The sequence below is a fragment of the Setaria viridis genome, chromosome 2, assembly GCF_005286985.2.
Source record: "Setaria viridis chromosome 2, Setaria_viridis_v4.0, whole genome shotgun sequence".
Classification (NCBI taxonomy): Eukaryota; Viridiplantae; Streptophyta; class Magnoliopsida; order Poales; family Poaceae; genus Setaria; species Setaria viridis.
In genome coordinates this window covers 8,144,422-8,159,601 of record NC_048264.2, presented here as the reverse complement: position 1 = coordinate 8,159,601, position 15,180 = coordinate 8,144,422, and the positions used below count along the sequence as shown (strand labels likewise).

At 45.8% G+C, this 15,180-nt stretch overlaps 1 protein-coding gene across 1 annotated transcript; it reads left to right on the top strand.

The window, feature by feature from the left end:
* Positions 1–6,091: 6,091 nt before the first annotated feature.
* Positions 6,092–6,656, top strand: LOC117844057 (pathogenesis-related protein PR-4). Its single transcript, XM_034724835.1, has 2 exons — positions 6,092–6,376; positions 6,486–6,656. Exons 1-2 carry the CDS (start codon positions 6,092–6,094, stop codon positions 6,654–6,656), a joined length of 456 nt encoding a protein of 151 aa, XP_034580726.1.
* The last annotated feature ends 8,524 nt before the right edge of the window (positions 6,657–15,180 follow it).

The following is a 15,180-nucleotide window of genomic DNA, read 5'->3' as shown; positions in this document are numbered from 1 at the left end:
ACTCAATTGACTCGATTGGGGTTCCAACTTCACGCCACAAGGGGAGGCTACGGGGAATGGGCACCCTTGGAAGAAGATCAAGTTTGAGCAATGATACTGATTTGTTCGACAAGGCACACTGCACTGTTCTGCAACAGTCATCCTTTGTGCCTCCGTATATCGAGCAGCACAGACAGATGGTAGTTTCCAAAAACCTGACGAAATCCGATGCTTGTCTTACACGTCATCACATGGAAACTTTTCCCTCCTGATTGCGCTAACAACTTATGGATAACTCTGAGATTCACCCATAGCTCGCTTGGTTAGCTAGGGGACCTGCTAGCACAATACTGGAATTCCAAGGCTATGAGATAAATGGTTATACATTTTACACGAGAGCCTAGGACCAGAAAAGCACGAACCATAATAGTGGTATCCGCATATAGGCCATAGATAGAAATAATAGCAAGGAGTCGTATTATGGTTTCATACAGGAGATATGGGAACTCAAATACGGACCACTCTACATCCCTCTATTTCTTTGCAATTGGGTAAAGCTAACTGCTGTAACCAAAGATCAGTACGGAATGACAATAGTGGATCTGAGCAAGACTGGATACAGTGATGAACTATTCGTACTTGCCAATGATGTGCATCAGGTTTTCTATGTGAAGGACATGTCTAGCAAACCTAAGAGAAATCTAGAAGAGCCATGGGAGCCAAAGTGCCACATAGTTCTTCCAGGTAAAAGAAAAATCGTGGGAGTCGAGGATAAAATAGACCAATCAGATGATTATGATCAGTTTGATGGCATGCCTCCATTCGCTGTTGAAGTTGACCCAAGCATCCTGCTATCCAAAGAAGAGGCTCCGTACTTACACCGCGATCATAATCAAGGAACTTTCATGAAGAAGAAATTTTATAATGTTGTATTGTAATGCGCTAAATTTACTTAACCTTTATGTACTACTTGATACAATTTTTAATTTAACATATGTATGATTTCATGTGTGCTTAAATTAGTTGAGGTGAAGATTTATTAGATAAACATGAACAATGTTAAGCACATACATAAATGAAATTTTTCGCGCGTTCAAATTATTTAATTGAATAATTTTTCTTGATCATAGCAATGTAGTAAAATAATTATTTTAGAAGCTAAACGAACTAGTATAGAATTAATGACTAATTCACACTTATTGTCAATATACTCGCTAATTTAATATATTTTTGCATGTTCAAAATATGTAATTTTTTTTGTTTTTGCATCCTGAAATGCAGTGAAAACATAAATAGCTGTCCATCTCCAAAAAACAGGCGGGAGATGAAAGTGTGGGAAAAGGCCCTTTTGTCCCGGGTGCCAATAGCAACCGGGACAAAAGGCCCTTTTATCCCGATTGCCAAAAGTAACCGGGATAAAAGGGACAAAAGGACACCTTTTATCCTGGTTGCCAAATGTAACCGGGATAAAAGGGTAGTTTTCGATTCCTGCCAGGAACGTACCCTTTTATACTGGTTAGAGTTTGCAACCAGGATAAAAGGGGATGTCCTTCTATCCCGTTTGGTGTTGGCACCCGGGATAAAAGGGCCTTTAGTCTCGGGTTCAATTATGAACCGGGATAAAAGGGGAGGGGGATAAAAGTCACTGTAGCCTCTTCTACCCCCCACGCCAGTTACACTTAGCCAAATTTTCACCGGCGCCAGATCCCGCGCCCTCCCGCCTGCTCGGTCGCCGCCCATCCGCCTCCCTCGCCAGCCGCCGTCGTCCTCGTCACCCATCGCCCCGGCCACCATCGTCCTGCTACCCTGGCTGCCTCGCCTGCGCCCGGACCGCCTCCTTCTCCATCACCCCGGCCCGCCTCCGATCCTCCTCCATCGCGCCCCCTCGACCTCGTCGCCGCCGGCCGTCTCCATCACGGGGCCTCGTCGCCGCCTCCGTCAACACCACCTCCTCCGTCACCGCCGCGCCCTCGTCCGTCACGGCACCTCGTCGCCGCCTCCTTTCCTCGTCGCCGGCCGCCTCCGCCCCTCGTCGCCGGCCGCCTCAGCCCCTCGTCGCTGCGGCCACCTCGCTTCGTCCCCGCTCCGCTGGTGTGTGCATTGGTTCTCCGCCGCCTCGGGCGCCGTACGACCTTGTCGCCCAGCTAGGCACCGCGCGACGTCCGCCGGCATTGGCGCCGGGAATGAACGGCCCAAGGGCCTTTTTATTTTTTAGTTAGAAAATGAATAGATATTAGTAGAAGTTTTCTAGAAATTCCAATAAATTTGTAGAAATTAGTATTAATTTTGTAGAAATTATTACAAATTTAGTACTAATTTGTAGAAATATTTAGAAATTAGAAGAATTTTGGTAGGAATTCTTAAAATTATTAGGAATTAGTAGAAATTTTCTAGAAATTCCAATAATTATGTAGAAATTAGTATAAATTTGGTAGAAATTCTTACAAATTACTACTAATTTGTAGAAATTTGTATAAACATTTCGGACTTTGTGGGATTCATGTTATTGTATGATTTCATGTATATACCTTTACGTACATGTAACTAAGGCGATTTCATGTAAGTTTCATTTCATGTGAGTTGCCTATTTCATGCTTGTTCTATGATTCATGACTGTCATGTATGATTCCATGTATGTTTCAATCAGTAGTTGAAATGGCAGATGACGAGACCGCAAGGTATCTAATGGATCAGATTATTGCTGGTGATGGTAGTGGCTCCAACCTTTCCATATCGTACACCGATGAAGAGGGCACCCAGGCAGACATGTTCCTCAACATGTTCGGCGATAGCAATGAAGAGCCTGAGCCCCAGCGAAACCTTGCCGTGGTGGAAGGTTCCGGCGAGGTATTAAAAATTTCTATTGTTTTACCTCACCGTTAATACTATGTACTAATTAACGAATCTTGAACTGCTAGCCCTCTGGATCGACAAAAGGGCAGAAGACCCGAGGTCGTACAAGGGTGATGGAAGGGAGGCTTATCATCACGGAAGTCACAGAAGAGGGCAGGCCGGTTGCTCCCGAAAAAGTAGCAAAGAAGTACGTGAGTCAGATCAGGGCAATCGTAAGGGACAACGTGCCTATCAGCATCAGGGAATGGAAGGGCAAAAGCACTAATCCGTACGCGCTCCCGAAGACACAAAAGAATATGCTATGGGAAGATGTCAAGAGACATTTCACATTTCCTAAAGGATATATTGAAAAGTATGTGAAAGCGTGGACGCTGAAAAAGATGGCTACACAATTCCAGACATTCAAGAAGATGCTGGATGCCAACTATCTTAAGAAGGGACGAACTCCAGATTTCAATGTGTGGCCAAAGTTGAGGGACCACTGGAAGGCATTTGTTGAATATAAGAGGAGTGAAGACGGTATGAAAAAGATCTAGACCAATACTAAAAATTCTGGTCAGAAGGAGTACCATCATCATCTAGGGCGAGGTGGTTATGGCATAACAATTCCCAAATGGAAGAAGTTGGAATAAGACCTGATCGAATGGGGTATCGTACCTACAACTATTGAATGTCCCGAACGATCGAAAAATTGGTATTACGCTCATGGAGGCTCCCTGAGCCAAGAGGATGGGACGTTGATATTCAATGAGACAATACGTCAGAAGGCCGAAAGGCTTATGAAGAACATTGAAGATTCTAAGGCTGGGAGGTTGAAGGTGGACCGAGAGAATGATGAGCTCACATTGGCCCTCGGTAATCCCAAGCGCCCAAGACGTTGCCGAGGGTTCGGGGTCATTCCATGGAAGTTTGCTTTCCGAGGCGACAATGCATCGTACAGAAGCCGCAAGTGAAGGAAGGAATAGATTGAGGAGAGCTAGCGGCAGATGCTAGAATCCAAAGTGCATTCCCAAGAAGAAAGAATGTTGGAGGAAATCAATCGTCGAGTGGCCCACGCAGTTGCGGAGTTGGCCCAATCTGGAGCATTGCCGAATCCAAACTTCGTCAGCCCTTTTCAACACCTCTTGAGCAGTTGTACTTCTACAGGGCTCCCCGATGCGCAGATGCCCAGATTACCTATGGAGGAGCAACAGTTCGCTGTGGATGCCATCATGCAACGCATCTCATGTGAGCTGCATGCACCGGTCGGCAATCTCACTATTAAGGTATACTTATACATAATATTTATGCAATCTTCTCAAATGATCCACGCCTCGGGATCGGAGTTTAATAACTTGTTACTTCTACTATATGTACAGGTGGTGTACGGGAGTGCGTTACCAATCCTGGTAGGGCAAACAAGCCATGGAATGGAGATTCCACTTGGCTATGCCAGTGTTAGCGTAGAGCAGCTTGTTGATAGCCAATATGAAGGCCTAGAGCTCAACCTCCCGAGAGGCGACGGGGAAAGGACACTGGGAGATGCGCTTCATGGGATAATTCTATGGCACAAATGCTACATCATCATTCCCGGCACGAAGCCATCTACTCAAAGCTCAAGACCGCTCCCCGCAGATCCCCAGCATGACTTTCTCCTCAAAGCTCGAGACCATCATCTCCCGCACAACCTGCTCCAGGACCATCACTTCCTGCTCGATCAAGGTCTCCATCTCCACCACATCCTGGTGGTGGGAGCGACGATGACAATAACAACACCCCTCCTCGATCATCGTCACCGGGACTACGAGCAGCCCCGGTGAAGGAACCTGCAGCACCACTAAAGAAGTCACGAGCACCTCCTCCCAAGCCAAGATAGAGAAAGAAGAAAACAAAGGATCCTGAAGTGACTCGTAAGGAATGCTGGGAGGCAATGAGTCATGCCGAACAGTGGGCAGAAATCCAAGTAGAGGCCAGTGAGTGGTTCAAGAAACAAGCCGAAGAAAAAAAAGCAAGGGAGATGGAGCCACCGCTAGAAAATCGAAGAGATTTAAAAAAAAATTTTATCAGGATGGAAGAGGGAGCCAAGAAGAGGATACAACTGCTATCAAACTACGAACGGGCTTTAGTAAAGGCTGATGAGAGGGACAAAAGGAAAGAAAAGTCATCTTCCAGTGGTGCTGTTCCCGACCTCGGGCATCTACCAAAAAAAGACGCTCAAAAGATAGCAGCAATGCCGTTGGATCAGCAAGCACAAGTATTGAAATTCATGGAAGAAACAGGTATGGGACTTGATGAATGTTTAGGGCAAGTTGAGCCGCCAGCTGAATTCATGGAAGAAACAGGTATGGGACTTGATGAATGTTTAGGGCAAGTTGAGCCGCCAGCTGCACCGCCAGTTCCACAGAGATGGACTTTTGAGCTAGGCAAATCTCTAGTAAGGCCTGAGTTGGTACGGAAGCTATCAACAAAGATGTACGAATTCCATCAATGGTACATGAAGGTGTCCGCCGACTCGAGGGAGATGTTCGGCCTTAAGGTAAAACCGATAGATTTTCACGACGAAGGCGAGAAGGTTCTGTGGCTAGAATTCAAGTCTGCCAGAGTGTACTGACCATTCTCATCAGATTAAACCCTGGGCAATGGTTGTCATCCACATTGGCACTAGAAATTTACTCCGACAGCTTAGCACACTCTTCCCAGCTTAACGCACTAAAAATCTTGGTCATCCCACATAGAACAGCTCGGAAATATGCTTTAGAATCACGAGGCCACAAAGATTTTGTATGTTTCACACTGCACAAACGATTTTTACAAGGTAGGCATTGTCAATTTGGACAGATGATTCTGATTGGCAGATAATGACAAAGACATCTGTTATCTGTAAACCACTGTAATTTCATCCTTCATGTGTTTGCATTACGAACAAATTTTTCATTAAAGATGTGTATTCACGAGTCACTATCGGAAGCTAACCAACTATAACACATGTTGTTTTGGAAAGAAAGGCATATTAGTTCTTCTAATCTCATAGGTCTTATCGAATTAAATACTTAACTGATAGCAAGTCTTGACGATGAGTCGATGATAACAAGCCGGATTTGTAGCACACAAGCTCATCATTAGCTGTAGGCTAATTATTCTAGCTGATAACATAGACTATCGACATCAATTGGTATGTATAAGTATGCCCAGAAATGACACATGCCGCAAGCCATCCTTATCAAATATCCAACCCAAAGTGAGCAAAATACTAGTACTACACAGCCAAAGAAGGTAGCAGATGGGGATCACCCAGGCCACGAGGCTGTCACTGCTCCTCACCGTTGCTTCGGCTGTTTCCTTAGCCATCTGCGGTGGTGTCGCCGGCCAGCAAGCTAGTGGCGTGGTGGCGACATACAACATGTACAATCCGGCCCAGATCAACTGGGACCTAAGGGCTGCCAGCACCTTCTGCGCGACGTGGGACGCCGACATGCCGCTGTCATGGCGGCAGCACTATGGCTGGACCTCGTTCTGCGGCCCAGCCGGTGCCCACGGTGAGCCTTCATGCGGCCGCTGTCTTCAGGTACGTTTACACATCGTGCCCTCGGAAATATGAGTCATACAGCAATCATATGGAGGTAATATGATCAGGTGTGTGCGTGGTCATGCTCATGCATGTGTCTAATTTGAAGGTGACCAATACGGCGACCGGAGCGCAAACAGTTGCGAGGGTGGTCGACCAGTGCTCCAACGGTGGCCTTGACCTGGACATCTCCGTTTTCCAGCAGATCGACACGGATGGCGGTGGCATGGCCCACGGACACCTCATAGTGGACTATAAGTTCGTCGACTGCCATGACTGAACCTAATGGGAGTATTGAAATCCAATGTGCGTTAATAACGAAGGCTGGATTGAAAACTGATCAAGCATGAAATTATTCTCCCTCTTGAATGAGCTGCTCTGAAGTAAAACACGGGAGAAATCCTACACTTATGTGCACAATGTTGTGAAAATTACTCGGGAAACGTTTGCCAAGAAGATTATAGCACAGCGAACGGGACAGAAAATTTTCCCAGCCTGCCGTTTTCCCATTTGTTTTTTTTTTGATGAAAGCCGTTTTCCCATTTGTATGGAACGTTGCGTGCAACACCAAATTTCACTTCTTGCCTCCATTGTTTTCATTGTTTTTCATGTGTGTGTGTTTCTCTAAAACTATCTAGTGTTTGTCAGTAATTTTTTAAAAAAAGCTACACCATTATTATTGAAACAAACCACAAAACGAAAACCTTTTAAAACATAATATACAATGTTGACAACGTAGGTATCACAAGACTGGACTATTAGGAATCAATTTCACAAAGCACTTGATTAAACTATATATGATCGTAGTCTTCATAGAATTTATCGTAAAGTAACACTCTTTCAAAGCAGTTCTGCAAAGCTACATTTTTCTTGACATAGGTATCACAAGGTATTAGAATCAATTTCACAAAGAAACACACTTATTGTCTCTTCCTAAAACAGTATATATTTGTGCCCATTCATATTGCAAAAACAAATTAAAAAGTGTAGTTTTGTGATCAAAGTCACAATAACGTTGCAGTTTTCTGAAGTTGAATAACTATATCGCAGCTGAGCGAGGGGGGGGGGGGGGGTTGGCGGCGGAAAAAAAAGGGGCGGAGGGCACCGGGTGGAGGTGAGGTGCTTTATAGGGCGAGGGGGAGCGGAGGCGGCGCCAGTGGGAGGGTAAGGGCGGCGGCCGGCCATTCATGGTGGCGGGTGGTGGAGGCGGTCGTTACTGGTGGGGAAGAGGAAGCGGAGGGGGTGGCGGCTCGCGCGGGGGAGGCGGAGCGATGCAGGGAGCTGAGGGGGCGCGAGAGGCCGAGTGGCGCGGGTGCGCGGCAGGCAGAGCGGGCTACGGCCAGCCCGAGGTGGGAGACGGCCCCGACAGGTGGGGCCCACCTATCGGTGAGGAAGAGAGAGGGAGAGGGGAGGTGGGCCGGGCTGGCAAAGGAAAAAGCCCGGCGGTCTGCTATTGGGCTGGGCTGGACCGATTGATGCGGGTCGGGCCCACAAGTTCGGCCCGTTAGAGAAGAAAACATTATTTTCAGAAATAATTCCGCGTATAAAGATAAATCCAGAAAATTCTAGATAAATCATTTAGCTCATGAAAAATACTCTGAAAATCCCAAAAATTCCTGGAAAAATCCTAGAGATAGATTGGGACATGAGGAATCCAAATAAAATACTTGGAACCAATGAAAAAGAATCTAGAGCCTTCTAATAAATAGATTTAGCTCTAAGGAAAGGAGAATAAATTCCAAAAAAATTGGAAATTTCTCAGAAGGACTTGGTCATCTTCTAGGCGCATTTTAAAACATTTTGCACTCAAGAAAAACCAAGATGCATCGGCATGAATGCACAGACAAAGAACAACATTATTTAATCCGAAAAACAAACAATTATTTTTCCTATACTAAATTTCCTGTAAAAAAATAAATGTTGGAAAAAATTTAAAATTATGAGAAAATCTTTGTTTATTTATTCCTTTTAGTCACATCCTAAAATTCTAAAATTTCAGTGTGTGGGAATAGGGCCCATCGCAACCTGCTCGACCACCGTCTTTAGCACCATCAAATCCTGCAGGCGCGAGCAACGATGACCAAAATACCCCTCCTCGATCACCGTTTGCAGCGTTGGGACTAAAGTTTGGTGCGAGCATGGAACCACCTGCAGCACCTCTCAAGAAGTCGCGACCACCTCCTTCCAAGCCAAGGAAGCCAAAGGCAAAAGAATCAAGCAAGAAACCAAAGAAGGAGTCGGAACCTATTAAGAATCTAGCAAGCGATATGACTTATGACTTATGAGGAATGTGAGATAGTATCGCAAGCACAGGTGACTGAGTTCTTCGAAGCATGCGCTCAAAAAAGAAAAGAGAAGAAGCTGGAGCCACTACCTGTAGATCGAGCCAAATTAAAGTTTTTTATTGGCATGCAAAAATATGTAAGAAGAAACTACTATTGAACTATGATCGCTCGTTACTTAAGTCTTAACAGAAGAAAAAATGAGGAGATTCATCGTCCGGTCGTACTGTCCCCCAGGTCAGGGAGCAAGATCAGTTAGCAGATAAAGACGATCAAGCTATAGCAGCTTTGCCTTTAGAACAACAAATCAAGGTCATTAAGTTTATGGAAGAGACAGTTCTCTTGCTTTCTGAACTTCTAGGGCAAGCCAAACCGCCACCTCCAGAAAAGACTATACCTAAATGGCCCTTTAAGTTAGGCAAGCCTCTAGTCAGGTCTGAATTGGTACGGAAGCTCATAACTAAGATGTATGAATTCCATCAGTGGTACATGGAGCACTCAGCCAATGAAGGTGAGAAATTGATTGATTTTTTCGGTGAAGGTGAGAAACTGTTGTGGTTGGAATTCAAGGATATTTATGAAGTGTACCATCAAGATGCCTTTGATGTCTCCCTTATCAGCACATAGGTTATGTAAGTGTGTGTTTATTAGATGTTAATTTTGGCTCAGATCATTATTGTGTGTCTCTCCCACTAACTTTGTTTTTCATTTTATGTAGGATGTAAATTTAGAGGTGCCACCGAGAATCATACTTCATCGTTGGCTTCATGAACCCAGCTCTTGTTAACCAACAACAGATACATGATCACCCAAATGATACATTGGACCGAATACATACTACTGCCTTACAACTTTAATTAAGTGTGGGTATAGTCTTCTTTCATTTTTCTTTCCTTACCTAATTAATGTTAGTTAGTTCTAATATGAACATTTATGTATGCAGTTTCCATTGGATTCTCCTTATAATTATGATTGATAAAAGTAACACTGTTGTGTTTGATCCGTTGAGGAAACCAAAGGACGAGTACCAAGTCATTCAAGACCTGCTTAACTTGTAATAATTCTGGACCTTTATCTCTATGCAAAAGTTTGTTTCGTAAATTTTCACCTATCACTAATTTTATTCATTATTTTAATTCGCAGTGCACGGAAACGATTCCGTAAGAATCACCATGGTGATTTCAAAGAAAAACTTACATTTAGTACAACTTTTCTGATCTATGAAGTTTGCACATTTTGTACATTCTATAACACAAATATTTCATAACTTGTTTTTTTCACTAAAGTGCTTGAGACACGAACAAGGGAATAATTTGTAAGGATACTACGTCTATGAGCACATGCACCATTTCGTGAGGGACAAGGTGCTATCGGACGATATAACTATACGTAAAATAAACCTATTAATTATTAATCATTTTCTAGCTTCTTTTATTTAATTGTTGATGTAACATTCACATATTTCCAAATTACAGATGTGGCATATTCGCGAAGAACTCTTGGAGAAGGAAAGGCATTTCGGAATCCAAGAAGCACTCATAGGATTTCTGGTGGACGAGGTGATAAATCCCAAAGGAGAATTTTATTACAATGGACATTCAATAGCCGAACCGATCAACACCATGACGGGAGGATCCTAAGAGTTATGAGGATAAATTATTGTATATATAGTAATTGTATTAATACTAGTTTGATGTGTATAATATACTAAGAATAGTATTTATAATTAATATTATGCATATACTATCATGAAATATACATACGACATGCATACAATACGAGCGTATACGTATAAGTAGTGTACGTTAAGGATGTATATGGATAGGTATACATACATACATACATACATACATATAATAGTGAAGCAACAATTAGCATTTAATATGGAAAATAATTCATGGTAAAAAAAAAGGTCTTTAGTCCTTGGGTGCAAACTTCCATAGGCAATTCAAGAACAAGACCCTTACGAAATTGTTCAAGCGCCTATGCAGCCAGAATTAGGATAAAAAATTCAACCTGCTGTGGAAGAAACTTGACGACCTTACAAAGAAAGAGTCCGAAGAACTAGGCAAGAGGCCGGTGAACAGCGAGGCCGACCACCCTGTCTCTCTGGAGGATGTCGGACTCGATGGTTCCACTGTCAGGCTAAGATGGGGAAGGTCCATCAAGACTTTCTCACAATGGATTGAGCATGAGTCGAAGGACAAGTGGGTATTACTCTTTGATGATGGAGGTTCTCGGTGGGGTATAATGACTACAAACCTAGCTGAGGTTTACAATCGGGTCCTGCGCGGTGTTCAGGAACTACCCATTGTTGATATCATGGAATTCTTCTGTACTGCACAATGAAGTACTTCAAGGAAAGGTACCAGTTGGCTGATAACTCAATGCGCGACAATCATAGAATATATGGGTACCAAATGACAGAGTACATGGAGAAGGCGGTTAAGAAGGCTCATAATCATCGTGTGAATGAAGTGGGAGCCGTGGAATGCCGGTTCGAGATTGTTTGCAGCGACAAAGGTCGAATGGGTGGGAGGCACAAGAATCACACACAGGAGTGCATCATCAGCAATGAAGGGTGTGTTTGCTCTTGCCACAAGCCAAGGTTGTTGCACCGGCCTTGCAGCCATGTCATTGTTGCATGCATCGAGGTAGGGGGACTTCAGCCTCGTCGGTTCGTGCCGCACTATTTCCTGAAGGAAACTATATGGCACACTTGGAGAAATGAGATTTATGGATATCATTTACTAGACAACTACATAAACAATCCCCGTAATACCGCGCACTACATTTCTGACCCTGATCCAGAAATGTTCCAAGGGGTCAAGCGACACAAGAACAGACGTATCTGGAATGACATGGATCAATCTGAAGCAGGTTGTGATTTCCGCCTCTGCTCCAAGTGCCATGAAGCCAGTCACACCTCCAAGAAATACCCTGCAACGACATATGGAGGTGGGAGTAGCCAAGCTGGGCCATCAAGCGGTGACAGAAATGCTGCAGTGCGCGGTCGGGGTCATCGTGCACGTGGCAACAATGACGGGCTTCTATGATTCATGTGTTGTATGTTTGTGAACTTGTTGTGTTTTAAGGTTGTCAAGTCGTGGTGTTGTATGTTTGTGAACTCGTTGTGTTTTAAATTTGTCAAGTAGTTGTGTTCTATGTTTGTGTACTCGGTGAACCTTCATATATGTAATGTAATATGTAACCTAAGTTGTAGTAGTAAGACATTGTAAAATTTGCATATCGTCTACTATTTCATTAATGATTCCTTTGCAATATCTCATTTGTAGTTTATTTAATTTCATTTATGTTTTGTCGTAGTTATTATTTCGGGCGCGTACTTATATTTTTCATGTTGCAGGTATGGCACGGCAGGTTCCAGAGGGGTACTAGACCCCTGAGTTGCTTGACCCTACCTTGGACGGCCTTCACAGGTCATTCATGTTAGCTGTACGGGGCTTGAGGCTAGGCACGTTTTGGGCACATACCCCGCTTTCGACGATGTCGATCGACACCTGTTGGATTTCGAGGTATGTCGTACTTAGTTAAATTTATTTGGTAAGTTGTAGCATTACGCTGTTTCAACTAATAAATATTATGCATGGTACAGGTTACGCGCTACAGGCCTCCTCCCTCTAGCGAGGTTGGTTGCGGGAGATATGGTCGATGGCGCTGCGTGGCCCGGGGAGAAGTCTACACGCTTCCACTTCGACATGTCACTGCTGGCAGCTCTTCTGGACTGGTGGCGGCCCGAGATGCACACCTTCCACCTCACAGTGGGTGAGATGGCCCCGACACTTGAGGATGTCTTGCTGCTACTTGGCCTTCCTTGTGCCGGGAGTGCTGTTGCCACGGTGGACGTGCCTCCTAGCTGCCGTGACGAGCTGTTGGGCCGGTTTGCCGACGTTCAGCACAATGATCGGGCCCCGCCGTACCGGACCTTCAGCTCGACGCACGGGCCCACGAAGGCGTGGCTCTTGCAGTTCAGTGTGAGTACTTAGTTACCTGACTATCCATATTGTTTTCTCTAACTTTTTTGAATTTCTCAACTAAATGTTATTGTTGTGCAGGCTGAGTACATGAGAGACGACGCCACTGACGCCACAATTGCGCGGCACTTGGAGGCGTACCTACTGTGGCTCTTCGGGTGGATCATGTTCTACACCTCCCAGGGCAACTCGGTGCCTAAGCACCTACTTCCTTACATGAGGGCCATTGCGGAGGCCCCACTCAACGATATTCCACAGTACAACTGGGGTTCAGCTGTATTGACGGCGACCTACAGGGGTCTTTGCACAGGCTGCTGCAAGGTAGACTCGATGGAGTCAATCTTCCTTGGTTGCCCGTTGCTGCTTCAGTTGTCGTCGTACGAGTGCTTCCCAATCGGGCGGCCACGGAATGACATGTCCCCCTACTAGGAGCCACCTTTCGACCATGACGACGTCGACAGACCCATGATGGGGTCGTTGTGGTGCTTGATGAAGGTATGGTAATTCACCTACAATTACTCAATTCATATGATGCATGCTTTAAATGTTTCATTTCGTGAGCCTTGTCATGAGTTTATTTGTTGTAGGGATCGTGGGTTGGGGTGCAGACGAAAAAGTCGCACCCGAACTTCGTCAGTCAGTTTGACACTCTTGTCGACACCGATGTGAGGTGGAGACCCTACACCATGGATGATGTGCATGCTTGTGCCCCGCATGGCCTCATGGAGTACTGGAGGACGATGAGGCCACTGGTCTACAACATCCATGTCGAGGACTACACGATGCACCGTGTCATGAGGTAGTTTGGCCTGTACTAGCAGTCCCCATTCCTTGTTACTCACGTCATCCCGGCCGCCGTTCACAGGTACACCCCACCCTTTCATTCTCCTTGTAATAGAGATTTTTTGTTTATCTAACCCACTGCACGATGGTTATGTTAGGGCTACCCATTAGGGTGGTGGTAGGCCTGGGGCCTAGTGGGGTCCGAGGATGGTTCAGTGGATCGAGATGTGGACGATCGCTTTAAAGGAGGTGGTGGAGGAGGACTATCCGCATGATGACGACGCTTTCGCAGCGTACCTTCGGTGGTTCTTGCCGAGGACCAGGATGCGGGTCATGTACGTTCCGAGGCAGCCACCGACAGAGACCGTGCCTGTGACGCAAACGTACCCGCGCTCAAGGGACATCAACGTCGACGTCACAGTAAGCTTCTGCATCATTTGTTACTCAAACTGCATCATGTGGTGTGCCTAACTTGAACCTTGTCCTTGCCAAAAGTACGACGTTATTGCAGAGGTTGCCACTGAGCTAAGGTATGGCGTTGAGAACTTCCAGCAGCTATCTGTGCAGCAGCACGAGACGTTGTACAGGAGGGCCTTGGGCGCCTGCAACAGGTTCCTGAGGGCCGTCAGCTACTGTGGCGGTCACGCGGACGTCGTGCTTCCACCACGGGCTGCCTACCCCCGTTCATCCTCTTCAGCTCCTACTCACCAGGCCAGTATGTCCTCTCAACCACCCGTTTGTCCGTCGTACCCCAACCCCTGTACTGCACCATAGGCACATGCACCCTCCTAGGTACCAACGGCCGGGCTGTCCTAGGGCCTACCGACACCACCATCGTTTTGGTATGCCCCCACCGGCCCGTCCACTGCTCCACAGTACGTGACCCCGATAGGTACGTGATTGTTATTTTGTCATACACCATTGACGAAACATTGTCCAATTCACCTTACTAACTTATAATTTCGTAACACAACCCCGCAGATGTACGGAGCTTACAGTGGACTGGGGCCGTCTTCTACTGCACTGGGCACAGAGCTACACTACTTCGGTGCGTGATAAATACATGTTTTCTATTCCATTTTAAATACGCAACAAAACTAACAATCATTTCCTTGGTTCGATAACAGGGTTTGCAGACCGCGGAGGGGCTTCGGATGACTCCGTCAAGGAGGGATAGAGGTCCAGCGTCCATGCATAGGTGGACGATCTTCTCAGATCCGACCCTGACATGATCGGTCCTTCGCAGTTGGGTGACGCCCCGGAGGCTCCTACACAGGGCGGGACTTAGGACTTCGCAACACCACCTGCGGCCGCAGCAGGACGTCCGCCTTACGACGTTGCCCCACGGGAGCCCTTGACGTACGACCAGTACCAGACCAGAGCTGCGCAGCAGGCAGCGAGGCGTGGTCATGGTCGCGGTGAGCCTTGTTTCAAGTGAGGATGCATTTAGTGCATAGGACCTCCTTTATCTTTTGTCGGCCAGTGCAGGCTATCATGTGTATGATTCTGTACCGTACGATGTGTGCTCATCCGCAGACTACTTTATGTAGGCTGGTGCAGGCTACGATGTTATGCAGTGTGTGCTGTGTAGGTTTTGATAGCTAGGCTGGTGCAGGCTATGAGGTCCATGCATGTCCTTTTCCATTTTCCATTATGGACATGGTCATGGATCATCTTAATAGCATTCTATATATAAGATGTTCAGCCAACGTTCAAAACCACTACTAACACCACGCAACCCGAA

Bases quoted from the DNA above. Each gene is read 5' to 3' on its own strand.
- LOC117844057 (XM_034724835.1), top strand. From the start codon at position 6,092: ATGGGGATCACCCAGGCCACGAGGCTGTCACTGCTCCTCACCGTTGCT. The intron at 6,377-6,485 runs GTACGTTTACAC...TCTAATTTGAAG, and splicing joins CATGCGGCCGCTGTCTTCAG to GTGACCAATACGGCGACCGG.